Raw genomic sequence first — 26,559 nt, 5'->3', positions numbered from 1 at the left:
ACTACAAATCTTGATGCAGCAATAAAAGTTGAAAAACTACATTCAGTGGGTCTTGGACCTTGCAAAACAAAATTGCCTCTAACTCAAAAAGTTTTAGAGGTACAAGAATCGTTTATACATGAAATTGTTTGGTAGGAAATGCTTTTTCTTGGTCCAAAGCCCTTTTAAGAATATTCAAACTTTTCATCGGAATATTGTAAGTGAAAGTGAAAATTTGATATAAAAATTTGTGTCTCAACAACAAGTGTTCTAACTGCCAAGTTCTTGAACCAAAATTGACGTCTTTACCCTTAAATCCTTCTTCAAGGATCCCCCTGTATTCGTGTGAAAGAATTATTGAAATATTTTCACTGGTTCTCGAGTTATGCCCTAAAATGTCCCTTAATGACTTATCTTGATGCTGCAATAAGTGTTTAAAAACGTCAAATTCGGGAGGTCTTGGACCTTTTAAGTCATAATTGCCTCTAACTCAAAAAGTTTTCGAGATACAAAAATCGTTCATATATAAAATGATTTGCAAATAAATACACTTTCTTGGTCCAAAACCCTTTTAAGAGTATTTCAATTTTTCATCGAAATATTTTGAGTGAACGTGAAAATTTGTTATAAAAATTAGTGCATCAATAAAAACTGCCCTAATTGCCAAGTTCTTGAACCAAAAATGACGTTTTTACCCTCAAATTGATCCTCAGGAATCCGCCTGTATTCGTGTGAAAGAATTATTGAAATATTTTCACTGGTTCTCGAGTTACACCCTAAAATGTCCCTTAATGACTAAAAATCTAGATGCTGCAATAAAAGTTTAAAAACGTCAAATTCAGGGGGTCTTGGACCTTGAAAGGCATAGTTGCCTCTAACTCAAAAAGTTTTCGAGATACAAAAATCGTTCATATATAAAATGATTTGCAAATAAATACACTTTCTTGGTCCAAAACCCTTTTAAGAGTATTTCAATTTTTCATCGAAATATTTTGAGTGAACGTGAAAATTTGTTATAAAAATTAGTGCATCAATAAAAACTGCCCTAATTGCCAAGTTCTTGAACCAAAAATGACGTTTTTACCCTCAAATTGATCCTCAGGAATCCGCCTGTATTCGTGTGAAAGAATTATTGAAATATTTTCACTGGTTCTCGAGTTATGCCCTAAAATGTCCCTTAATGACTAAAAATCTAGATGCTGCAATAAAAGTTTAAAAACGTCAAATTCAGGGGGTCTTGGACCTTTTAAGTCATAATTGCCTCTAACTCAAAAAGTTTTCAAGATACAAAAATCGTTCATATATAAAATGATTTGCAAATAAATACACTTTCTTGGTCCAAAACCCTTTTAAGATTATTTCAATTTTTCATCGAAATATTTTGAGTGAAAGTGAAAATTTGTTATAAAAATTAGTGCATCAACAAAAACTGCCCTAATTGCCAAGTTCTTGAACCAAAAATGACGTTTTTACCCTCAAATTGATCCTCAGGAATCCGCCTGTATTCGTGTGAAAGAATTATTGAAATATTTTCACTGGTTCTCGAGTTACACCCTAAAATGTCCCTTAATGACTAAAAATCTTGATGCAGCAATAACAGTTTAAAACGTCAAATTTGGTGGCTCTTGGACTGTGTAAGACATAATTGCCTCTAACTCAAAAAGTTTTAAAGGTACAAGAATCGTTGATATATGAAATGTTTTGGTAAGAAATGCTTTTTCTTGGTCCAAAGCCCCTTCAAGAATATTCAAACTTTTCATCGAAATATTTTGAGGAAAAGTAAAAACTTGCTTTAACAAATTAATGCCTCGACAACACCACAACACTCACATATATATCACGGTTTCAACTTCTATTTAGGGCGAATGTGCTGGATCGATATGCCTAGAATGGAACCTCCAGGCGTGTTCTCTAACCTCCCAGGACCATCCCGACATCGACAAACGGAAACTGTGCGAACTGGCGTGTCAAAACGGCACCGACATTTGTCGAAGTACCAGCGAGTTTGCCGACAAAGTCGGGTTGCCTTTTGGGGGTATTAGTTTAAGACCCGGATCACCCTGTGATAATTATCAAGTAAGTATAATCATTTATATGTTGAATTTTCTCTGAAAAAGTTAAATTAATAAACATTGAATTGTGAAAACTAATATACCGGTATGGAAACGAAAGCCCGATTATAGGAAATTCAATAGTATGTTAAAGCGTGTGCAATAGTTGAGTTCTGGAATATTATGCAGCGTCACTTTTGGTATCGAAGTTCGTTTAAACTAGGAGCACGTCTAGTAATTTTCTCCCTAAAGGAAAAAATCACTCGGAGATAAATCGGGAGACTTAGTAGGCAATTTAATCGTGCACTGTTGAATATGTTTGCAAGACGGTAGATTTTACTGGAATTGAACGAGCTTGCACTCCTGCGAATTAATTCCAGTATGAAACTACCTCAGCTTCTTTATTAAATGGTAAAAACAAAATTAAGCATTGAATAGTTAAAACTAATATACTGGTATGGAAACGAAAGCTCGATCATAGGAAATTAGTGTGGGTGCTTTTAAGGCGTTTCTGAGTTTAGCCACTTTATAATTATGATTTGAGCCCTGACAGTGCCTTACACTATGAACGAAACACGCGTAACCATAGATCCTTTTCACCTTAACGATGTTATAAGATATATGTCTTCCAACTCGATGTGTTTTGTTTTTTTTTTAGGGATACTGTGACGTTTTTCTCAAATGTCGCGCCGTGGATGCCGACGGCCCGCTAGTTCGCCTGATGAATTTCCTATTGGATAAAAAAACGCTTTCGACGGTTGCGCAGTGGGTCACGGTGTATTGGTGGGCGGTGCTTCTCTTGGGCGTGGCCTTCATTATTTTCATGGGGTTGTTTATTAAATGTTGCGCCGTGCACACGCCCTCGTCGAATCCGAAAAAACCCCCGGCCAGACGCATTAGCGACACCCTTCGGAGACCGATGAACACGCTTCGAAGAATGGTGAGTTTGTTTTTTTTTATATTTATTGTCATTTTAAAGAGATTACTGTAGTTTGTTTATTTAAAATATTTATTTGTTCTTGCTCTAGTGGGAGTGGATTTTTTCTTTTTCATTCATAATGATCAATTATTTCTGTTATTTCTGGCACTGGTATATTTTTAAAGTTTTCTTTGCTGACTATAATAAATTTTAGTCTTCTTTAAATTTAATGTTAATGTGTTCTATTGTACTTAGATAATTGATTTGAAAACTGCCAGTAAGGAAATCATGAATGATAATAAACTGGAAAGTTTCAAGGATCTACTCCAAAAAAAGTCAAAATTTTGGGCAATTTTGAATTTTTTCATGTGGAAAATGTTGCTTTTGGGGGACAAATTCTGTTCTATTGTACCTAGAGACTTGATTTAAAAACCTCCAGTAAGGAAACCATGAATTATAATAAACTGGAAAGTTTCAAGGATCTACTCCAAAAAAAAGTCAAAATTTTGGGCAATTTTGGGTTTTTTCATGTGGAAAATGGTGCTTTTGGGGGACAAATTCTGTTCTATTGTACCTAGAGACTTGATTTAAAAACCTCCAGTAAGGAAACTGTTACGTGTGGGAGGTGAAATTCCCACCGTACAGATATATTAGAAACTGATTCCAATATCAAGCTTTATCAGAAAGCATCTATTTTTTCCATACAATAGCAACTGTATTATTTAGGACACTGGGTGGCAACTTTGAATAAAAAACCGCTTTATACACAAACAAACTAATTATTTAATTTCCAAGAAATAAATGTGGCAACATTGGATACCAAAATATTTAACAGAATTCACATGCACCCTCTCTCATTCATTCATAAAAACCTTAACTTTATGAAAGCTACAAACTAAAACTAAATAATTACAAAAATGTTGACATTTGCAACGAATTATGTCAAAGCCAAAGTAAACACAGTTGGCACAAAATAGTTATTACATAAAAATAGTTTCAAAACACTTACAGTAGTCCGTTAATTCCAGTATTTATACTCCAAACAGGACACTTTTTGTTTTCACTTTTTACAGGTTGTTTGCACTCACTTCTTTTTGTTTACTTGCACCTTTAACACTTGTTTGTTTGCTTTACTACATATTTGACATTACAAAGAGTACAAAGCTACAAAGACCCAATCTGTATACTTAGTCACCCAGCAGAAAGGTTACCAACTTGTAATTCTTCCAGGCTAGAAATTTACGGTTTTCATGATTAAATTGATTGAACTGACTCGTTCACAGGTTTAATTAACTTCATAATTAAAAACCCTTTAACTGATAACTTGTATAAAAGTTTCTTGGGGCAGAAACTATTAATTTTAAAAACAAAACATTAAGGGCACGTGAAAATCGTAAAAGAAACGATTAGGCGGGTTGAGACCCTCTTGAGCTTTTGTCAGTAACTCGACTGCTGGAACACTGATCGGTCAATATTAGATTTTTGCATCGCGCTGCTTGGTTCCCGGTAACCTTTTTTTGTACGACGGCAAAACTTAAACGGGGCGGCTTCTTTGACTCCGTTATTTATAGATTTTCTTTTGACTTGGCACAGCTTTGTCGTGCCGATTAGACTACGTAAAAAGCAATGTGAGAAAGGAAGATATGCAAACATATTTAAGTTAAAATTAAAATAAATGATTGCGTTGTTCGCAACAGAAACCATGAATTATATTAAACTGGAAAGTTTCAAGGATCTACTCAAAAAAAAGTCAACATTTTGGGCAATTTTGGATTTTTTCATGTTGAAAATGTTGCTTTTGGGGCACAAATTCTGTTCTATTGAATTTAGAGAAGTGATTTAAAAACTACCGTTAAGGAAACCATGAACTATAATAAACTGGAAAGTTTCAAGGATCTACTCCCAAAAAAAGTCAAAATTTTGGGCAATTTTGGTTTTTTTCATGTCAAAAATGTTGCTTTTGGAGGATAACTTCTGTTCTATTGTACTTAGAGACTTGATTTTAAAACTATCAGTAAGGAAACCATAAATTATAATAAACTGGAAAGTTTCAAGAACCTGCTTTAAAAAAAGTGAAAATTTTGGGCAACTTTGGTTTTTTTCATGTCAAAAATGTTGCTTTTGGAGGATAACTTCTGTTCTATTGTACTTAGAGACTTGATTTTAAAACTATCAGTAAGGAAACCATGAATTATAATAAACTGGAAAGTTTCAAGAACCTGCTTTAAAAAAAAGTGAAAATTTTGGGCAATTTTGGATTTTTTCATGTGGAAAATGGTGCTTTTGGGGGACAAATTCTGTTCTATTATACTTAGAGAAGTGATTTAAAAACTACCGGTAAGGAAACCATGAATTATAATAAACTAAAATGTTTCAAGGATCTACTCCAAAAAAAAGTGAAAATTTTGGGCAATTTTGGGTTTTTTCATGTGGAAAATGTTGCTTTTGGGGGACAAATTCTGTTCTATTGTACTTGGAGAAGTAATTTAAAAACTACCGTTAAGGAAACCATAAATTATAATAAACTGGAAAGTGTTAAGGATCTACTCCAAAAAAAAAGTGAAAATTTTGAGCAATTTTGGATTTTTTCATGTGAAAAACTGCTTTTGGGGGACAAATTCTGTTCTATTATACTTAGAGAGGTGATTTAAAAACTACCAGTAAGGAAACCACGAATTGTAATAAACTGGAAAGTTTCAGGGATCTACTCCAAAAAAAAAGTCAAAATTTTGGGCAATTTTGGATTTTTTCATGTAGAAAATGGTGCTTTTGGGGGACAAATTCTGTTCTATTGTACTTAGAGAGGTGATTTAAAAACTACCGGTAAGGAAACCATGAATTATAATAAACTGGAAAGTTTCAAGGATCTACTCCAAAAAAAAGTCAAAATTTTGGGCAATTTTGGATTTTTTGATGTGGAAAATGTTGCTTTTGGGGGACAAATTCTGTTCTATTGAACTTAGAGAAGTGATTTAAAAACTACCGTTAAGGAAACCATGAATTATAATAAACTAAAATGTTTCAAGGTTCTACTCCAAAAAAAAGTGAAAATTTTGGGCAATTTTGGGTTTTTTCATGTGAAAAATGTTGCTTTTTGGGAACAAATTCTGTTCTATAGTACTTAAAGAGGTGATTTAAAAACTACCAGTAAGGAAACCATATATTATAATAAACTGGAAAGTTTCAAGAATCTACTCCAAAAAAAAGTGAAAATTTTGGGCAATTTTCGATTTTTTCATGTGGAAAATGTTGCTTTTGGAGGATAAATTCTGTTCTATTGTACTTAGAGACTTCATTTAAAAACTACCAGTAAGGAAACCATGAATTATAATAACATGGAAAGTTTCAAGGATCTACTCTAAAAAAAAGTGAACATTTTGGGTTTTTTCATGTGAAAAATGTTGCTTTTGGAGGACAAATTCTGTTCTATTGTACTTAAAGGCTTGATTCAAAAACTACCAGTAAGGAAATCATAAATTATAATAAACTGGAAAGTTTCAAGAACCTACTCCAAAAGAAAGTGAAAATTTTGTGCAATTTTGGGTTTTTTTATGTGAAAAATGTTGCTTTTGGAGGATAAATTCTGTTCTATTGCACTAAAAGACTTGATTCAAAAACTACCTGTAAGGAAATCATAAATTATAATAAACTGGAAAGTTTCAAGGATGTACTTCAAAAACAAGTCCAAATTTTCGAAAATATATGCTAAGATTTACATTACATCGTTTTTGCTACTAGACTCTTAACAATCTATGACCACTATTTATGTTTAACAAGGTAATATTTAATGCTAAAATATACATACATCAAGCAGCTACTAGAAATAGACATTGTATAGACATTCCTTGGCCTCTTAAGGACATTTTTAATCCCTCATTTTTTTATAATATTGCATTAATAGTTAACAAACATTTACGATTTAATATAGACAGGTATATTATTATTTTTTTAAATATTTTAATTGCATTTTTAAGTATTCGTGTCACTTGATTGTTATGTTAATAGTTGTTAGTTTTAGTAAACATTATATATTAACTGCCTAGTTTCAATTGTTAATTATATTTTATGATATGCCATAACAGCCCTCAATAATTATATTGTTGGGAAGCTGAAACCTACCTTTTAATCCACACTTTTAATTAAATTAAATTTAATTTATGGACCTTTTTTTAAACGAAAAATTTCGTGCAATTCTACAGCGGTACCACCATGGCGGGCCAGGGAGGCACCAGGTACCAGTGCCGCAGTCCGGGGTGGGCAGAAATCGTCCTGAGAGGGGGGGCAGACCGGCGGGGAGCCAAACTGGGGGCCCACGACCCGGTTACGGGGAGGGACGGGGTCATTATCAGGCTCCCAAAGGTAAAGGTAGTAAATGTATGTATTTTATATTATTTTATTTATTTTTTTTTTAATTTACTCTGCTTTTTGCTTTTATTAATGAATTATCGATGTGCATATTTTAAGTAGTTACTCGCTTGTGTAGTAATCGAGTTTAAAAACTAAATATGTAAATCTTAAATATTAATTTTTTTAAATGCCGAAATTTTCTCCCTTTTGTAAACAGAATAGTATATGGTGGGCGTACAAAGAAAACCACGTTTTTCAAAGTCCACTTTTTTCAAAAAATCGTTTTTTTGCATAGCCAAGTCTATTTAAATATAACCTATCATACTAAATACCCGTTAAGTCCAATATAGTTCAAATAGAAGAGATACGTCTAGCTTCCAAGTTATTAAGTCCGGAGAGACTAAATATTATTCAGGAAAAATCTATTAAGTGCACTTAATTGGTTTATAAATTATTTGACACTCAGAAAAAATCCATTAAGTCCAATAATAAGTGAGGTTAGAGAACATTATTTATTTTGTTATTATTTGGTAGCATGTTCCGATAGTGATCAGATCGTTAGTTAGTTTTGGACGGTTTTTGGTTTTATTTTATCAACAAAATGAGTTCTAGAATTATGTTAGCTTTTGTCAGAAAAGCCAAGAGAGTGAAATTTCTCACAATTTTTGCCGGAATAAAACACCACCTTCAGATAGTTCTTCTGGAGAAATAATAAATGCAGGTAAGTGACAATGGAATGTTTAAATGCTTAAATTAAACAGAAAACAATCTTGGATGCACCTACATTGGAGAAGTTAAAAGAGGAAAATCTAAACCTGGGAACAAAACTCCTGACAGTATTGTTATCGACGTGAAATTACACATTGAAAGTTTCCCGACAATTGAATCCCATTACACACGGAAATCATCAAAAAAGAAATATTTGGATAGCACACTTTCAATATCAAAGATGTACTCTTTATATCAAGAGAAATGTGGACAAGAAAATAAAAAAGCTGCCTCGTTTATTACTTACAAACGAATTTTTGGAAAAGAGTATAATTTATCCTTTTTTAAACCCAAAAAGGATATCTGCCAGAAGTGCGAAAAAAATAAGAAAAAATTAGTGACAGCAGACCAACAACAGGAATATGACGAGATTTACCTGAGTCGTCTAAGAAGAAAGGATGACTGCAATGCAGAAAAAATTAAAGATAAGGATAGGGCTACAAGAGAAGAAAGTTTTTGCTCAGTAACATTTGACTTACAGTCTGTGTTGCAGATTCCGTGCTCAGATGTTAGCCCAATGACTATTCACGAAAAATTTGTGTTTACGACCTTACCGTTTATGAATCAGCTCCTCCAAATAATATATGATAATTAGTGAATGATAATTAGCTATTTTAGTTTTAACATCATGTAGAAATCCGTAAAAACGAAATGTCTAATGGGTTGCCTAATGCATACCTTATATTCGAAAAACAGCTATAAAAAACGTTTATCGGACGGTCGAGCATCGAGCCCGAATTATGACATAATTTTCCGAACGGGCGAGACATCGAGCGGATGAATTAATCCGGATGAAAAAACCGAATTTTCCATTCATCCGAATCAATACTGTTCGGATATTGAATGAATCCGGATTTTTACAACACTAGTGTAAGCGGTTATATTTATATGGTTGGTGGGACATTGGTATTGGTTGCGAGCCCAAACGCAACCTTTTTTCAGGTGAATCTGCAAGAGATCTCTATCTTAAAAAGTCTTCTTTCAGGTCTATCGTGCCTGTTTTTAAGTGTTCCAAAAGCCATATTCTAAAATGTTCTCGGTTAAGCACTCTCTCAATTTTCCTCTATTTTCTACTGGAATCTTTCCTCTGAATTTCAAACTACTTTTTAAAAGAAATTTGTTAAGGAATGTCGGAAAAATACCGTTTTATATCCCTATACAGTTCTGTGTTGCCTGTCTATATTACAATAATTGCTTATGCTTAAAATAATTAAATAAGGCACGCATGCTTGAGCTTTTTTTGCCGATTTCTTGTATGTGTTTTTGTGTGCGTTTTAAACGTTCCATAGCAAGCTTCTTTTTGTAAATAACTTATTACAATTTTTTTTGTTTTTTTATATATAATTCAATTGTTTTATGTAAGAACACACACAGAACCATGTACTAAAGTTAATTTTTTAACTAACCAGACTATTATCCGATAGCCACGGGGCCGTCTACAGCAGCTGCCAACTATCAGTACGCCGAAGCGTACGAAATGAGAAATAAAGTCTGACAGGAAGTAAGTATGCGAATTTTATTATTTTTATTACAAAAAAAGTAGTTATTTACGTAACAAGTGCGTAAAATGATCCTTTTTTATGAATGGAAAATTTTCCATTTCCCATGAATAAAAAAAAAGAGATTTTACACGCGTGTAACGTACAAACATTTTTTCTACTAACGAAGAAAACATTAAAAAAAAATACCAAATTACTTTATGCACTCAAACGACATTATGGTGAAAAAAAAACGTCGAAACATTTTTTGACAAATTATAAATTGAATGTCAAATAAAAATCGAACTACTTGACTTTTGGACTACTTGAAATGAGAAATAAAAAGTTTGACAGGAAGTAAGTATGTATTAAGTTTTATAATAGGAAAAGGGCATTAAATAAAACAACTGTTTTAATACAAGCAACGAGTAAACTTTTAATTATCGAATATCTCGATTCGAAAGTCTTTAAAAGACTGAGAGCATCAAAAACTGTTTGATTGATTATAATACCCTAATCAGCAGTTTCTTAAAAGGGAAATGACGAAATGAAATTCAATACTCTTATATGTTCCTTTTTGTACAATAATATACAGGGTATATCCAATAATATGCGTATTTTATTATTTTTATATTACATTTTTTTGTAAAAATGTAGTTATTTACGTAACAAGTGGGTAAAATGATCCTTTTTTATGAATGGAAAATTTGCCAATTCCCATGAGTAAAAAAAGGATTTTACACGCGTGTAACATACAAAATTTTTTCTACTACCGAAGAAAACCAAATTACTTTACGCACTCAAACGACATTGTGAAAAAAAAACCGAAACATTTTTTGACAAATTATAATTTAAATGTTAAATAAAAGTAGAATTACTTGACCTGTCATGGATGGTTATTAAGATATTAGGATATTTGGTAAGTAAGCAATTACAACATTCTTCATTAAGGTTACTCGATTAATATACAGAGACCTATTTTGTTTCTTCCAGGTACTCCAGTGAGAAAATTGTCAATATTTTAATGTCTAGTGTATATGTTTAAAAAAATTTCTCAATAGTTGATTCAAAAGTCCTTGAAGTACCTTTGAAATCAATATTTACAACATTTTAGCCACAAAAAATCAAGATATTCAGTTGCCAATAAGAGACAAATTATTTTGTTTCTTCCAGGTACTCCAGTGAGAAAATTATCAATATTTTAATGTCTAGTGTATATGTTTAAAAAAATTTCTCAATAGTTGATTCAAAAGTCCTTGAAGTACCCTAGAAATTAATAATTACCACATTTTAGCCACAAAAAATCAAGATATTCAGTTGCCAATAACAGACAAATTATTATGCTTCTTCCAGGTACTCCAGTGAGAATTGTCAATATTTTAAGGTCTAGTGTATATATTTAAGAAATTTTCTCAGTAGTTGATTCAAAAGCCTTTGAAGTACCCTAGAAATCAATAATTGCAACATTTTAGCCACTAGAAATCGAGATATTCAGTTGCCAATAAGAGACAAACTATTTTCTTTCTTCCAGGTACTCCAGTGAGAAAATTGTCAATATTTTAATGTCTAGTGCATCTATTTAAGAAATTTTCTCAATAGTGGTTTCAAAAGCCTTTGAAGTACCCTAGAAATCAATAATTTCAACATTTTAGCCACAAAAAATCAAGATATTCAGTTGCCAATAAGAGACGAATTATTTTGTTTCTTCCAGGTACTCCAGTGAGAAAATTGTCAATATTTTAATGTCTAGTGCATATATTTAAAAAATGTTCTCAATAGTTGATTGAAAAGTCCTTGAAGTACCCTAGAAATCAATAGTTACAACATTTTAGCCACAAAAAATCGAGATATTCAGTTGCCAATAAGAGACAAACTATTTTGTTTCTTTCAGGTACTCCAGTGAGAAAATTATCAATATTTTAATGTCTAGTGCATATATTTAAGAAATTTTCTTAGTAGTTGATTCAGAAGCCTTTGAAGTACCCTAGAAATCAATAATTACAACATTTTATACACAAAAAATCGAGATATTCAGTTGCCAATAAGAGACAAACTATTTTCTTTCTTCCAGGTACTCCAGTGAGAAAATTGTCAATATTTTAATGTCTAGTGCATCTATTTAAGAAATTTTCTCAATAGTGGTTTCAAAAGCCTTTGAAGTACCCTAGAAATCAATAATTGCAACATTTTAGCCACAAAAAATCAAGATATTCAGTTGCCAATAAGAGACGAATTATTTTGTTTCTTCCAGGTACTCCAGTGAGAAAATTGTCAATATTTTAATGTCTAGTGCATCTATTTAAGAAATTTTCTTAATAGTTGATTCAAAAGTCCTTGAAGTACCTTTGAAATCAATATTTACAACATTTTAGCCACAAAAAATCGAGATATTTAGTTGCCAATAAGAGACAAACTATTTTCTTTCTTCCAGGTACTCCAGTGAGAAAATTATCAATATTTTAATGTCTAGTGTATATGTTTAAAAAAATTTCTCAGTAGTTGATTCAAAAGCCTTTGAAGTACCCTAGAAATCAATAGTTACAACATTTTAGCCACAAAAAATCGAGATATTCAGTTGCCAATAACAGACAAATTATTATGTTTCTTCCAGGTACTCCAGTGAGAAAATTGTCAATATTTTAATGTCTAGTGTATATATTTAAAAATTTTCCTAATAGTTGATTCAGAAGCCTTTGAAGTACCCTAGAAATTAATAATTGCAACATTTTAGCCACAAAAAATCGAGATATTTAGTTGCCAATAAGATAAAAATTATTATGTTTCTTCCAGGTACTCCAGTGAGGAAAAATGTAAATATTTCATTTTTATTGTATAGATTTTTCATATTTCAATTTTATATATTATTGTCCATTATTAATACATTTTTTTGACATGAACAGATAGCACTTAATATATTTTTTGTAAAGCACCTAGCTGAATGAACAGCTGTATGTGCCATATAAATTTACTTAAATCTATTATAATTTATTAGAGTATATTCAAATAATACCTTGAATTTTAATAAATTTCTAATTGTATCATTATGAACTAAAACTATACCTACACCTATTCTTTACATGTAAACACTAGAAGGGTTATTTGGTATTTACACCCCAAATAAAAGTCACTATTCCCAAAAATCCAATTTATTAAGCCGACTACTTTACAGATGACGTAATTTTTATATGAACGCGACCGAAGAATCTCTCATACTCATTAAACAGTCGCAGCAGTTTTTCCTTATGGCGATATTTGACCTTAGCTCGGCCATACTGCTGACTTAACATTTTGGTGGTATAAACTGGGTGTTTTAAATTATCTGCTTACATACATATACATCAAATTTCTTTTTTTAATCTTCAAAACAGATTTTCAAAAATTGCGTAGTTAGTGACTATATAAGATTTACATTTTATCAAGAAAATTTGTATATTTCTAATATCTACTGGTAACAAGTCATATATTTTAGGTTTTATTTAGGAAATAAGTGTACCATCAGCAAAAAGACCGATAAAACCAGTTTATTTTTAAATTTTAAAAATATATTGGATTACGTTTTACTTCGACTATATTTGATTACCCCCCCCCCCCCCCCCTCCCCTAATGCGGATTTTATTCGAATTCAGGGTGACAGCGGGGCAGAAGGAGCAGCAAACGTGCCCAAAAGGGTCTCGCCGCCGCCAGATTACCCGGGTACCCCCACGTTGGCTAACATCGTATCGAACCTACAGCCCGGTACCAACGTCACAAACCGACTCATCTACATCAATTCGAACCAAGAGAACCCACTGACGCCCCCCGAAGCGGGCGTCCTAACTAACCCTTTAACAATCGAGAACCATAAAGAACCACACACGAATTATTTGTAAATGTGTGAGTCTTTTTTTTTAATTAATTAACGCATTATTTCGGGTGGGTTTCTACTCCAGTTTACTCATTAATTTATTCGGGAATCGTTTATGTTAGCCAATGAAATGTGATTAATCCAGGAACAACTTTATTAAACAAATGCAGCATGTGATTTATTATTTGTAAACTTACTTAGTAAAGCGGGTGGAGTTGGGGCGATTTTCTTTCAGACGTAATTAGGACTTATTAATGAGTTTAGAAGATACGAGTTTCGCCCCTCTTAAGGTAGCTCGGACTTACGTTTTTCTTGTGATAACAATTGAATCTCAATGATTTATATTCGTGTTTAATTAAGGTGTATCATGGTAAATCTATTGTACTAAAAATCTCGCATTAGTGATTCATTAAATAAAGAAAAACTTGGTATGAGGGTAAAAAAAGTCAAGAGGCATTTTTTGGTATATTCAATGGTGTTCTGTCACTTTCGGTTTAAAGGGAAATTACCTTAATTCTGCATATTTCGATAGAAATGTATGTTTTAAAACTAATAATGGTAGTTAAGTAAAATCTATATTATTTCGACGAATTCATAATTATTTACTTGTTTTATTGGGGAGTTATTAGAGTGCAACTGCAATAATATTAAGGATGTTACTTCAGAAGGGTGTAAAGGGATTCATAAGGATGTTTTTGATACATAAAGCAATTTTTTACCTCAAATAGTTGCTGAGCTACAGCACTTTAGGTTTACAGGACACTCATTTCTTGCAGACATATGTTCTAGGCAGGATAATTCAAAGACTATTCAAGGCATTTTTATATGGTTTTCACTCACAGTTAGAGCGTTCTTCAGTGAATAATTTAATATGCGAACGCTTTTTCTGGATTAAGAACTCGCTGAGTTAGAGTGAGTTTTGTGAGCCACGGTCCTAGAACAGTCCAAGGGGTGACCAAAGAATCTTTAACCAGAGATTTTAAGTGCCACTGCAATAATTTTAAAAATATTTCTTCTGGAGGGTTTAAAGGGATTCATAAAGATCATTTCAATACATAAAGCAATTTTTTATCTCAAATAGTTGCTGAGCTACAGCACTTTAGGTTTCCAGGACAGTCATTACTTGCAGACATATGTTCTAGGTAGGATAATATAAAAACTATTCAAGGCATTTTTATGGTGTTCTCACTAACTATTAAAATGCCTTGAATAAAAAATTAAAATGCTATATTATCACAAGACATATCACAAGTTGACGTTTAATTCACAAGTGACAGTTAAAAGTGATTTTATTGTAAATCAACTAGATGGCTATGGACTCCACGTTAGCAATTGCTTTAGCTAAGTGTGGTTATATTTAGAAATTATAGGACATTTAATTACCATTTTTTTAATGTCATCATTAACTGCTTTTTATTTAAATGTTATTTTTTTCCTAATGTTTTTTATTTCCATTATCCTTACATATTTGTACCCTTTGTATTGTAGCTTTCATCACATTTTTAACTGTTATTCTGAAATTTGACCTAAAGATGTCCCCAAATTTAAAAAATCTAGTGGGGTCAGATCCGGTGATCTCGCTGGCCATCTTATTGGACCAAGTGCCTAACCAACTGTGGGTTAGTCGTAAATTGCTCTTCAAGTCTCGCAAAATAATTGTTTTGTGAGGAATTTCTTTTGGGAGACTTTTAGACGATAATGTTAAATTATTTTATATTTTTATAATGTTAAGAACTAAGCACAACTAAATGGATTTTCTTTATATTAAATAAAATGTTCGATTTCTATCGCAGTTTTTAAAATATCTAAATAAAACAGTTAATGTTAAATCACAATTTCCAAATACCACCACACTTAACTAAAATAATTACTACTTAGGTGCTTATAGCCATCTAAATGATTTACGTTAAAATCACTTTTAACTGTCACTTGTCAATTAAATGTCATTTTACGATATATCTTTGAAAAGAACATGCGCAGCAAATGACGTAAAAAATATACAGGGTTCCATAAAAAACAAGAAAATTGTGGTTACTTTCGGTTAACAGATAATAGGATAATAGGAAGACAAACAAAGAGATGAATGGAATAATGGAAATATATAAAGACAAAAAACAACACACTAGACAAATATAAGGACAATGAAATTGCTATGAAAGGCTTCTGTGATAGAACATCAAGATTTTTTAAACCTCGGTATTTCTAAACAATTAATTACGTGTCCCAATTAAGGTCGACTAAAAGAAAATCGCTCTAATTTATTTAATAAACGTAGGCACCTTTTATAGTATAAGTAACATTTTTTTTAATACATTTGATGAAACATTTTAAGCGTTGTATCGATTGCATTGAGTACTACTAAGTTTTCGTAACAAGGCTGATTTCTTGTTCTATTTGTATAGATCTAATTGTCATCTTTTTTATTGTTAGGCTATTATTATTAAAATACGGATCAAAAAAAAATTGTTAAAACTTTATATTGTTAAGGGCAGTTTGTATTTTCGTCCCAATTGCCATTGTAGCACTCCAATAATAATTTTAGTTAATTTTTTTAAATGTAAAGTAATCCACAAAAAAAATACCTTCTTGGGATTAATAATACGAAATATTGTATTATTTAATATAATGTTTACTGTAAATTTTAAGACCAAATAAGAATTAAATTTTTGTGTTTTTTATAATGTGATTCTTTCATCGTACAGGCTGCATAAAAAATCGTTAAGTGTTTAATTTTCATATATTTTTTTTATTTTTCATTTTTGAAGGTTATTTTATGAAGTTGATCATTATTGTAGGTTTGTGCGTTCTGGTATTTGTAGAATATTGTGTTAAAATTTCACATTAAATTAGTCAAGGGTACATTATAATGGACGATTATCGAATTCCAGTAGATGTTATTTTCGGGTAAATTGGGACATTTTAGGTTTTGGGATTTTTTGTTTAATTTAAATAATAAAATGCATTTTTGCATTTAAGTCTCTTTTTTTTTTGAGAGGAAATTTGTCCTTATTCCAGGCAGTTAACAAACTAATTTTTTCTTAATTTTTGCACAAATTTTTAGGCATTTTTGTTTTTTTTTAAGGGCCGTTTTTACCATTGCATCCTGTCGGAGTCATTTCGAATTTTTATTATTAGTTCTTAAATTTTAAAAAAAAAATATTTTTTCTACCCCAACTGCCTAAAACTCACGTCATCAACTTTCTGGGTTAAAAAATACACGTCTGTATTGCCTGGAATAAAAATTAAACTATTTCAGGCAGTAGAACTTATTTTTTAATACAATGAAAGGATCGAAACATTGACGTCATTAAATGCCTGTAATATTAATATGAAATGCCTGGAAAAAATTAAAAATGACTCTTTATTCCAATAAATTACGTCGTCAATTTCCTGGAATAAAATTTACACTTTTCTAGGCAGTATAATTTTTTTCATTACAATCAAAGGATCAGAACATTGAGAACATTAATTGCCTGGAATAAAAATACGAAATGTCTCCCATTGCCTGGAAAAAACGAAAAATGACTATTTATTCCACTTAAATTGCCTGGAAAATTAAAAACAAAAAATACGTCATCAATTGCCTGGAATAAAAATTAAACCCTTCCAGGCAGTAGAACTTTTTATTACAATAAATGGATCAGAAGAGTGACGTCATTAAATAGCTGGAATAAAAATACGAAATGTCTCCCATTGCCTGGAATAAACGAAAAATGATTCTTTATTCCACTTAAATTGCCTGGAAAATTAAAAACAAAAAATACGTCATCAATTGCCTGGAATAAAAATGAATAACTTTTTTCTTGTACATTTTTTAAAAAAGTTTTATAAGACTTTTTCAATTTTCTACCCAAAAATGTTTTCATTTTTCAAAAACCTTCCATAACTCTTTTATTATTCGATTTACGGCTAAATGTTATTCTTTATGATTTGTTCTACTTTTGATTGCGAAGTAAATACTAAAAGAAAATTTTCAATATTCCCAACAGTTTTCGAGAAAATGAGGAAAAACTCTTTAAAGGTTTTTCCCAATTTTCTGGAAAACTGTTGCACTTAGAAATTATTTTTTTATTGAATTTGATGCACATTAGAATTCCAAACAGCTTATGTTTTAACAATTTTTTTCTTCATCCAGTAGTTTTCCAGAAAAAAAATAAAAACCAAAATTATGAACATTTTTCCAGGGGTACGTACCCCTTATAACAATTGAATCTCAATGATTTATATTCGTGTTTAATTAAGGTGTATCATGGTAAATCTATTGTACTAAAAATCTCGCATTAGTGATTCATTAAATAAAGAAAAACTTGGTATGAGGGTAAAAAAAGTCAAGAGGCATTTTTTGGTATATTCAATGGTGTTCTGTCACTTTCGGTTTAAAGGGAAATTACCTTAATTCTGCATATTTCGATAGAAATGTATGTTTTAAAACTAATAATGGTAGTTAAGTAAAATCTATATTATTTCGACGAATTCATAATTATTTACTTGTTTTATTGGGGAGTTATTAGAGTGCAACTGCAATAATATTAAGGATGTTACTTCAGAAGGGTGTAAAGGGATTCATAAGGATGTTTTTGATACATAAAGCAATTTTTTACCTCAAATAGTTGCTGAGCTACAGCACTTTAGGTTTACAGGACACTCATTTCTTGCAGACATATGTTCTAGGCAGGATAATTCAAAGACTATTCAAGGCATTTTTATATGGTTTTCACTCACAGTTAGAGCGTTCTTCAGTGAATAATTTAATATGCGAACGCTTTTTCTGGATTAAGAACTCGCTGAGTTAGAGTGAGTTTTGTGAGCCACGGTCCTAGAACAGTCCAAGGGGTGACCAAAGAATCTTTAACCAGAGATTTTAAGTGCCACTGCAATAATTTTAAAAATATTTCTTCTGGAGGGTTTAAAGGGATTCATAAAGATCATTTCAATACATAAAGCAATTTTTTATCTCAAATAGTTGCTGAGCTACAGCACTTTAGGTTTCCAGGACAGTCATTACTTGCAGACATATGTTCTAGGTAGGATAATATAAAAACTATTCAAGGCATTTTTATGGTGTTCTCACTAACTATTAAAATGCCTTGAATAAAAAATTAAAATGCTATATTATCACAAGACATATCACAAGTTGACGTTTAATTCACAAGTGACAGTTAAAAGTGATTTTATTGTAAATCAACTAGATGGCTATGGACTCCACGTTAGCAATTGCTTTAGCTAAGTGTGGTTATATTTAGAAATTATAGGACATTTAATTACCATTTTTTTAATGTCATCATTAACTGCTTTTTATTTAAATGTTATTTTTTTCCTAATGTTTTTTATTTCCATTATCCTTACATATTTGTACCCTTTGTATTGTAGCTTTCATCACATTTTTAACTGTTATTCTGAAATTTGACCTAAAGATGTCCCCAAATTTAAAAAATCTAGTGGGGTCAGATCCGGTGATCTCGCTGGCCATCTTATTGGACCAAGTGCCTAACCAACTGTGGGTTAGTCGTAAATTGCTCTTCAAGTCTCGCAAAATAATTGTTTTGTGAGGAATTTCTTTTGGGAGACTTTCTTGAACATTTTTCCAGGGGTACGTACCCCTTTGAATTTTTTGAGGAAGAATATTTTTTTTTGGGAAAGTTGGGTATAACTTTTTCTAGGTACATTCTTCAAAAAAGTTTTATAAGACTTTTGTGAAGTGCTTTACTCGATTTATCAATTTGCCAAAAAAAAAATCAATTTTTTCAATTTTTTTTTTTTTTTAATTTTTTACCCAAAATTTTTTTAATTTTTCATAAAATCCCCCATAACTTCTTTATTATTCGATCTACGGCTAAATGTTATTCTTAATGTTTTGTTCTATTTTTGACTAGTAATCCAATGCTAAAAGAAAATTTTCAATATCGCCAATATTTTTCGAGAAAATGAAGAAAAACTGTTAAGAGGTTTTTCCCAATTTTCTGGAAAACTGTTGAGGTTAGAAATTATTTTTTTATTGAATTTGATGCACATTAGAATTCCAAACAGCTTTTGTTTTAACAATTTTTTTCTTCATCCAGTAGTTTTCCAGAAAAAAAATAAAAACCAAAATTATGAACATTTTTCCAGGGGTACCCCTTTGAATTTTTTGAGGAAGAATATTTTCGGAAAGTTGGGTATAACTTTTTCTAGGTACATTTTTTAAAAAAGTTTTATAAGACTTTTGTGAAGTGCTTTACTCGATTTATCAATTTGCCAAAAAAAAAAAATAATTTTTTCAATTTTTTTTTTAAATTTTTCACCCAAAAATTTTTTAATTTTTTATAAAATCTCCCATAACTTCTTTATTATTTGATCTACGGCTAAATGTCATTTTTAATGATTTGTTCTATTTTTGACTAGTAATCCAATGCTAAAAGAGAATTTTCCATATTCTGAATAGTTTTCGAGAAAATGAGGAAAAACCCTTTAAAGGTTTTGTCCAATTTTCTGGAAAACTGCTGAAGTTAAAAATTATTTTGGTACTGCATCTGATGCGCGTTAATAATCTAAACAACTTTTGTTATAACAATTTTTTTCTTGAACCAACAATTTTCCAGAAAAAAAATAAAAACCGAAATTATGAACATTTTTCCATGGGTACCCCTTTGGATTTTTTGAGGAAGTTTTTTTGGGTATAACTTTTTTTTGGTACATTTCTCGAAAAAGTTTTATGAGACTTTTTTAATGTCTTTTGGACGATTTTTCCATTAACAAAAAAAAAATTAATTTTTTCAAAAAAAAATTTTTTTCAATTTTTGACCCAAAAATTTTCTAATTTTTCAAAAATCTTTTATAACTCTTTTATTTTTCGTTTTACGACTAAATGTTATTCCTTAAGATTTGTTCTATTTTTGATTGCGAATTTAATGCTAAAAGAAAATTTTCAATATTCCCAATAGTTTTCGAGAAAATGAGGAAAAATCCTTTAAAGGTTTTTCCCAATTTTCTGGAAAACTGCTGAAGTTAAAAATTATTTTGGTACTGCATCTGATGCGCGTTAATAATCTAAACAACTTTTGTTATAACAATTTTTTTCTTGAACCAATAATTTTCCAGAAAAAAAATAAAAACCGAAATTATGAACATTTTTCCATGGGTACCCCTTTGGATTTTTTGAGGAAGTTTTTTTGGGTATAACTTTTTTTTGGTACATTTCTCGAAAAAGTTTTATGAGACTTTTTTAATGTCTTTTGGACGATTTTTCCATTAACAAAAAAAAAATTAATTTTTTCAAAAAAAAATTTTTTTCAATTTTTGACCCAAAAATTTTCTAATTTTTCAAAAATCTTCTATAACTCTTTTATTTTTCGTTTTACGACTAAATGTTATTCCTTAAGATTTGTTCTAATTTTGATTGCGAATTTAATGCTAAAAGAAAATTTTTAATATTCCCAATAGTTTTCGAGAAAATGAGGAAAAATCCTTTAAAGGTTTTTCCCAATTTTCTGGACGATTTATCCATTAACCAAAAAAAATTAAATTTTTTTAAAAAAAAAATTTTTAAATTATTTTAGCCAATAATTTTTTCATTTTTCAAAAATCTTCCATATCTCTTTTATTTTTCGTTTTACGACTAAATGTTATTCTTTATGATTTGTTCTATTTTTGATTGCGAGGTAAATGCTAAAAGAAAATTGTCAATATTCCCAACAGTTTTCGAGAAAATGAGGAAAAACTCTTTACAGATTTTGTCCAATTTTCTGGAAACTTAAACTGTTGCACTTAAAAATTATTTTTCAATTGCATCTGATGCGCACGGACATTCTAAACAATCACCAACAACTATCTATCCAATGGTTTTAGATCTTTTTTGATGTTTCCAGGATCAGCATACACAGTTAATCACTATTTTTTTTTCATTTTCTTATCATACTTAAATGGTTTCATTAAATGCTTGGTTACTTTTAAATTCTTATGCGGCCTGTAAATGGTGTAACACCTCAACAGCTAAGTTGTTGCCTTGTCCAACATTGACAAAAATAATGACACTGGGCAACTATAATATTATAAAAAGTAAAAAATAATTAATTATACATAATGTATATTATCCCTCTGTAAAAGTAGATATATACATTTCTTTTGTACGATCTCTTTTTTTTTGTTAATTAATTGTGAAGATTGGTATTTTTGTATTGGCATTTCTGTACCATTGATAAAAGATGGTCGTATATGTGATATCGACTCGATAAGCAAAAATAACCCATTTTCAAACTATCTATTCGTAAGACCCTTCTACATTATATGTATATCAAAGTCACTTAAACTTAACTATTATCTGAATTTGATATTGTAAAATAAATAATATTTATGTAAATAAATGGACTTATGGAAATAAAATATAGTTGTTTCGTACGAAAATATACATAGAGGCGTTTTATTTAATCCTATCTACAACACGCTTATGCTAATTAAATTTCCGTCACACCATGAATAGTTAGCAAAGTAACAGGGCTGAATAGTGCAGGGCAAAGGTAAGTAAACCTGATATTGAACCATAAATAACGTAACGATATTACCAAAACCACCTCTTCTTCGTTATTCGAAGGTTCGCGAATCTTTCGGATCTATAGCCGGTCGAGTATATAAGGAGCCGCGTAGACAATTCAGGCGGGAGATTTAAATCGGACATAAATAACTCTCGCCTTATCTTTGAAGGATAACATTTATTCATGAAGGATAGAATCCAGAAAGCTTAAAACAGAATTCGGATTTTGTACTTTCACAAGCCTTCCTGGTAGTGAAGTCACTTGTCCAGGCATTTGAAGACGTTTTCCTTTACTTGCAGGCAAACGAAGTCGTTTTTTAACTCATCGAAGCAGTTTACGTTATTTTTAAGTCTTTGTCAAGCATCTACATGGTGAGTAAACCTGATATTGAACCATAAATAACGTAACGATATTACCAAAATCACCTTGCTCTTCGTTATTCGAAGGTTCGCGAATCTTCCGGATCTATGGTCTGTCGAGTATATAAGAAGCCGCGTAGACAGTTCTCGCCTTATCTTTGAAGGGTAAAATTCATCCCCGAAGGATAGAATCCAGAAAGTTTAAAACAGAATCCGGATTTTGTACTTTCACAAGCCTTCCTGGTAGTGAAGTTACTTGTCCAAGCATTTGAGGACGTTTTCCTTTACTTGCAGGCAAACGAAGTCGTTTTTTAACTCATCCAAGCAGTTTTACGTTATTTTTAAGTCTCTGTCAAGCATCTACATGGTGAGTAAACCTGATATTGAACCATAAATAACGTAACGATATTACCAAAACCACCTTGCTCTTCGTTATTCGAAGGTTCGCGAATCTTCCGGATCTATAGTCGGTCGAGTATATAAGGAGCCGCGTAGACAATTCAGGCGGGAGATTTAAATCAGACATAAATAGCTCTCGCCTTATCTTTGAAGGATAAAATTCATCCCCGAAGCATAGAATCCAGGAAGTTTAAACCAGAATCCGGATTTTGTACTTTCACAAGCCTTCCTGGTAGCGAAGTCACTTGTCCAGGCATTTGAGGACGTTTTCCTTTACTTGCAGGCAAACGAAGTCGTTTTTTAACTCATCCAAGCAGTTTTACGTTATTTTTAAGTCTCTGTCAAGCATCTACATGGTGAGTAAACCTGATATTGAACCATAAATAACGTAACGATATTACCAAAACCACCTTGCTCTTCGTTATTCGAAGGTTCGCGAATCTTCCGGATCTATGGTCGGTCGAGTATATAAGGAGCCGCGTAGACAGTTCAGTTAATTGGCGCGAGATTTAAATCGGACATAAATAGCTCTCGCCTTATCTTTGAAGGATAACATTTATTCATGAAGGATAGAATCCAGAAAGCTTAAAACAGAATTCGGATTTTGTACTTTCACAAGCCTTCCTGGTAGTGAAGTCACTTGTCCAGGCATTTGAGGACGTTTTCCTTTACTTGCTGGCAAACGAAGTCGTTTTTTAGCTCATCCAAGCGGTTTTACGTTATTTTTAAGTCTCTGTCAAGCGTCTAAAGACATTTTCTTGTACTACAGAAATCCTTCAAAGGACGTTCCCCGAATATATATAAGTCTACGACCACCAGATGAGGCATTAAATCATTTAAAAGTGGCGCCAATATTCAGACTTGAATTGGCCACCTAGCGGCGACGGCTGATTCTATATTAGGTTAGGCACTGTTCCGGAATATTCCGCTCGCTCCATCTTAGTCGCACCTTCGGGCTTAACATTGTCACTTGTCACAGTACAGTTTCTGGTTGTAGAGGCAGCAGCGCTTTATCATTCTTCAGGATTCTTCTCTTTCTAATGGTGGTTTATGAATACTAACTGATGATCATAATCCTCCCTACTGTAGCCCCTTCCTTAGGATACAGTGGGATTGAATAGGTACTTTTGGACGTTGACTATAGGCATTGAGATTGTCAGAGGCATTAAACCCACTCAAAATTGCAGATTTTCAGTACTGATAGTGTTAGTCTGATGATCTAGTGAAGTTGAACTTTCAATGGCCAAACGCTGGATGGATTCGATCTTACGGGAATCCCCCGGGTACCCCAAATCGAAGTGGCCGTTGAAATCGACGCCAACGGCATCTTGCGAGTTCTAGAAGAAGGTAAATGAACCGTCTAAGACCCAGATGACAATGGTAGATGTTCATAGATGCGGAAAAGTTCGTTGTACAAAACTCCCTGAAGAACCGACTCTTTGATATGGAGAAACCGAGAGCGAAAGTGAGAGCAGAAAGAAAAAACGAAGATGCAAGAGACGATTGATGATAGAATCAAGTGGTTGGAGAAGATTCAGGATACAGAGAAGGAAGTACACTGCATGACATTGACAGGTTGATCAGAGATAGAGAAAAGTGCGTTGACAAAGATAAAAAATTTAACAGTTCAGGCAAGAGACAAGTTGGAAAGTTATCCCTACTCCCTGAAGAACCGACTGTCCGATATTGGAGAAACTGGGAGTGGAAGTGAGAGCAAAAAGAAAAAACGAAGATGCAAGAGACGATTGATGATCGAATCAAGTGGTTAGAGGAGAATCAGGAGACAGAGACGGAAGTACACTGCGTGACATTGACAGGTTGATCAGAGATAGAGAAAAGTGCGTTGACAAAGATAAAAAATTAAACAGTTTAGGCAAGAGACAAGTTGGAAAGTTATCCCTACTCCTTGAAGACCGACTGTCCGATATTGGAGAAACCGGGAGCGAAAGTGAGAGCAGAAAGAAAAAACGAAGATGCAAAAGACGATTGATGATAGAATCAAGTGACACTCTATGAACCACCTTAGATTCACAGGTTTATTGGTATGGCCTATCATATTCTTATGTACTGTCATATTCTTTAGTTCGTTCAATTTTATTATTACATTTGCAATACTTTGTCCAGAACTTCATCCTTTAATATCCTTCATCGTTGATTTAATTTTTTTTTCCGATACTCTGTACTTAAATTAGCATTTTCCGCATCCTACGATTTATTAGTTTCTTTGTCCCAACTCGCTACACTGAAGCGAAAATAAATACGTAAAAATAGCCTCGCCGATATCGGGAATAAGCGGGAGCGCATGGCGGGAATCCAGAATGCCAGAAACCGACGACGCGTCGGTCAGTGCTTCGAATATGCGATTCCTAAAACAAAAATCCACCCGGATTTTCTTGATTTTTCCCGTTTAGTTTATGTTTAGCCTCGGGTTATTTAGTTTAGTAGGGGGCGAGTTTTGAGAATAAAAAGCGTGCGGTCACCCTTTGATTCATCGATCTAAACTGCTTTTTTTTAACCTGGACTTTGGCGCGGAGACCTTGACATCTAATAGGGAGGAGGGGGTGAATGTGGTCGATGCAGTGTAATTTTTTAAACATTATTATAGATTTTAGCATAGCACGCTATTAAATAGACCCGGTTCGTTTGTTTATTTGCCAGGTGAGTACAGTTATACAATATTATAACGTGAAAGCCATTGGCTTATTAGCTTTTACTGTCAATTGGTTTAGATGTAAAGCAAAAACTCGAGGCACTGATCTAGAGACGTGCACATTAAATACAGTGACTTATGACTACTGGTAACATTTATTTATTTAATTTAATTTAAAACTCGCGCCAATATTTAGACCAGAACTGGCCCCTAGCGGCGAGGGCGGCTTACCTATCAGTGTTCGGGAACGTTCGGCAACTTTCCACGTGTCTCGAGAGATGTCGCTTGCGTCACCGAGACGTCGTTTACCCTAAAAGGATTTAAAAAAATATATTGTTTAATGGCCTCCCAGTTGTTCAGACTTAGGACTCATAGATTTTAATGTAATTTACATAGTCGGAAAAACAACCGATTTTTTTGTTTTAGGGGTGTCTGTGACGAACAAAAGACTTGACTCTGATTGGCAAGTGAATATCTTGGGTTCTAGTAATCGAAATTTAAAAATTATTGATTTATGGAGTAGTCTGAGGACTCCTTTAGTGTTTTTTGAAAAAATGACTAAAATCCATTTACAAAAAGTCAAGATAATGGAGTTTTTGTTCCAGGAGTGCCTGTAAGGAACAAAATTATTTGTCTCTTATTGGCAAGTGAATATCTTGGGTTCTAGTAGTCAAATTTTAGAAATTATTGATTTACGGACTAGTCTGAAGACCCCTTTAGTCTTTTTTAAAGAAATCACCAAAATCCATTCACAAAAAGTCAAGATAATGCAATTCTTGTTCCAGGAGTGCCTGTAAGGAAAAAATAATTTGTCTCTGATTGGAAAGTGAATATCTTGAGTCCTAGCAGTCGAAATTTAAAAATTATTAATCTATGGACTATTCTAAAGACTTCTTTAGTCTTTTTTGAAAAAATGACTTAAATCCATTCACAAAAAGTCAAGATAATGGAATTCTTGTTCCAGAAGTGCCTGTAAGGAACAAAATAATTTGTCTCTTATTGGCAAGTGAATATCTTGGGTTCTAGAAGTCAAAATTCAGAAATTATTGATTTATTGATTAGTCTGAAGACCCCTTTAGTTTCTTTGAAGACATAACCAAAATCGATGCACTAAGAGTCAAGATATAAGCATTCTTATTCCAGGAGTGCCTGTGAGACACAAAATATTTATAGAATGTCAATTACTCCCACGTTTCAGGCACTACAAGTTTGTAGTGCTTTGACTCTGGAAGACCTTTAACTGAAGGACGGAAAAAAG

General features: G+C 32.1%; 1 protein-coding gene across 10 annotated transcripts in view; it reads left to right on the top strand.

Moving 5' to 3' along the window:
• LOC126747994 (disintegrin and metalloproteinase domain-containing protein 10) overlaps window positions 1–26,559 on the top strand; it is an 86,529-nt gene that overhangs the window by 59,468 nt on the left and 502 nt on the right. The window contains exons 11-15 of one of the 10 annotated variants that reach the window (XM_050456992.1): window positions 1,840–2,055; window positions 2,689–2,970; window positions 7,149–7,308; window positions 9,489–9,565; window positions 13,169–13,563. In XM_050456992.1, coding sequence (XP_050312949.1) covers window positions 1,840–2,055; window positions 2,689–2,970; window positions 7,149–7,308; window positions 9,489–9,559 — 729 coding nt within the window. In that variant the 3' untranslated portion in view covers window positions 9,560–9,565; window positions 13,169–13,563. Of the gene's footprint in view, window positions 1–1,839; window positions 2,056–2,688; window positions 2,971–7,148; window positions 7,324–9,473; window positions 9,566–12,332; window positions 12,552–13,168; window positions 13,564–26,559 lie in introns of those variants that run through there. The other 9 variants (XM_050456988.1, XM_050456987.1, XM_050456983.1 and 6 more) reach the window with 9 other exon arrangements.

The sequence above is a fragment of the Anthonomus grandis genome, chromosome 20, assembly GCF_022605725.1.
Source record: "Anthonomus grandis grandis chromosome 20, icAntGran1.3, whole genome shotgun sequence".
NCBI lineage: Eukaryota > Metazoa > Arthropoda > Insecta > Coleoptera > Curculionidae > Anthonomus > Anthonomus grandis.
Note: the sequence above shows the minus strand (reverse complement) of the source record. Positions and strands in the feature narration are given on the sequence as shown.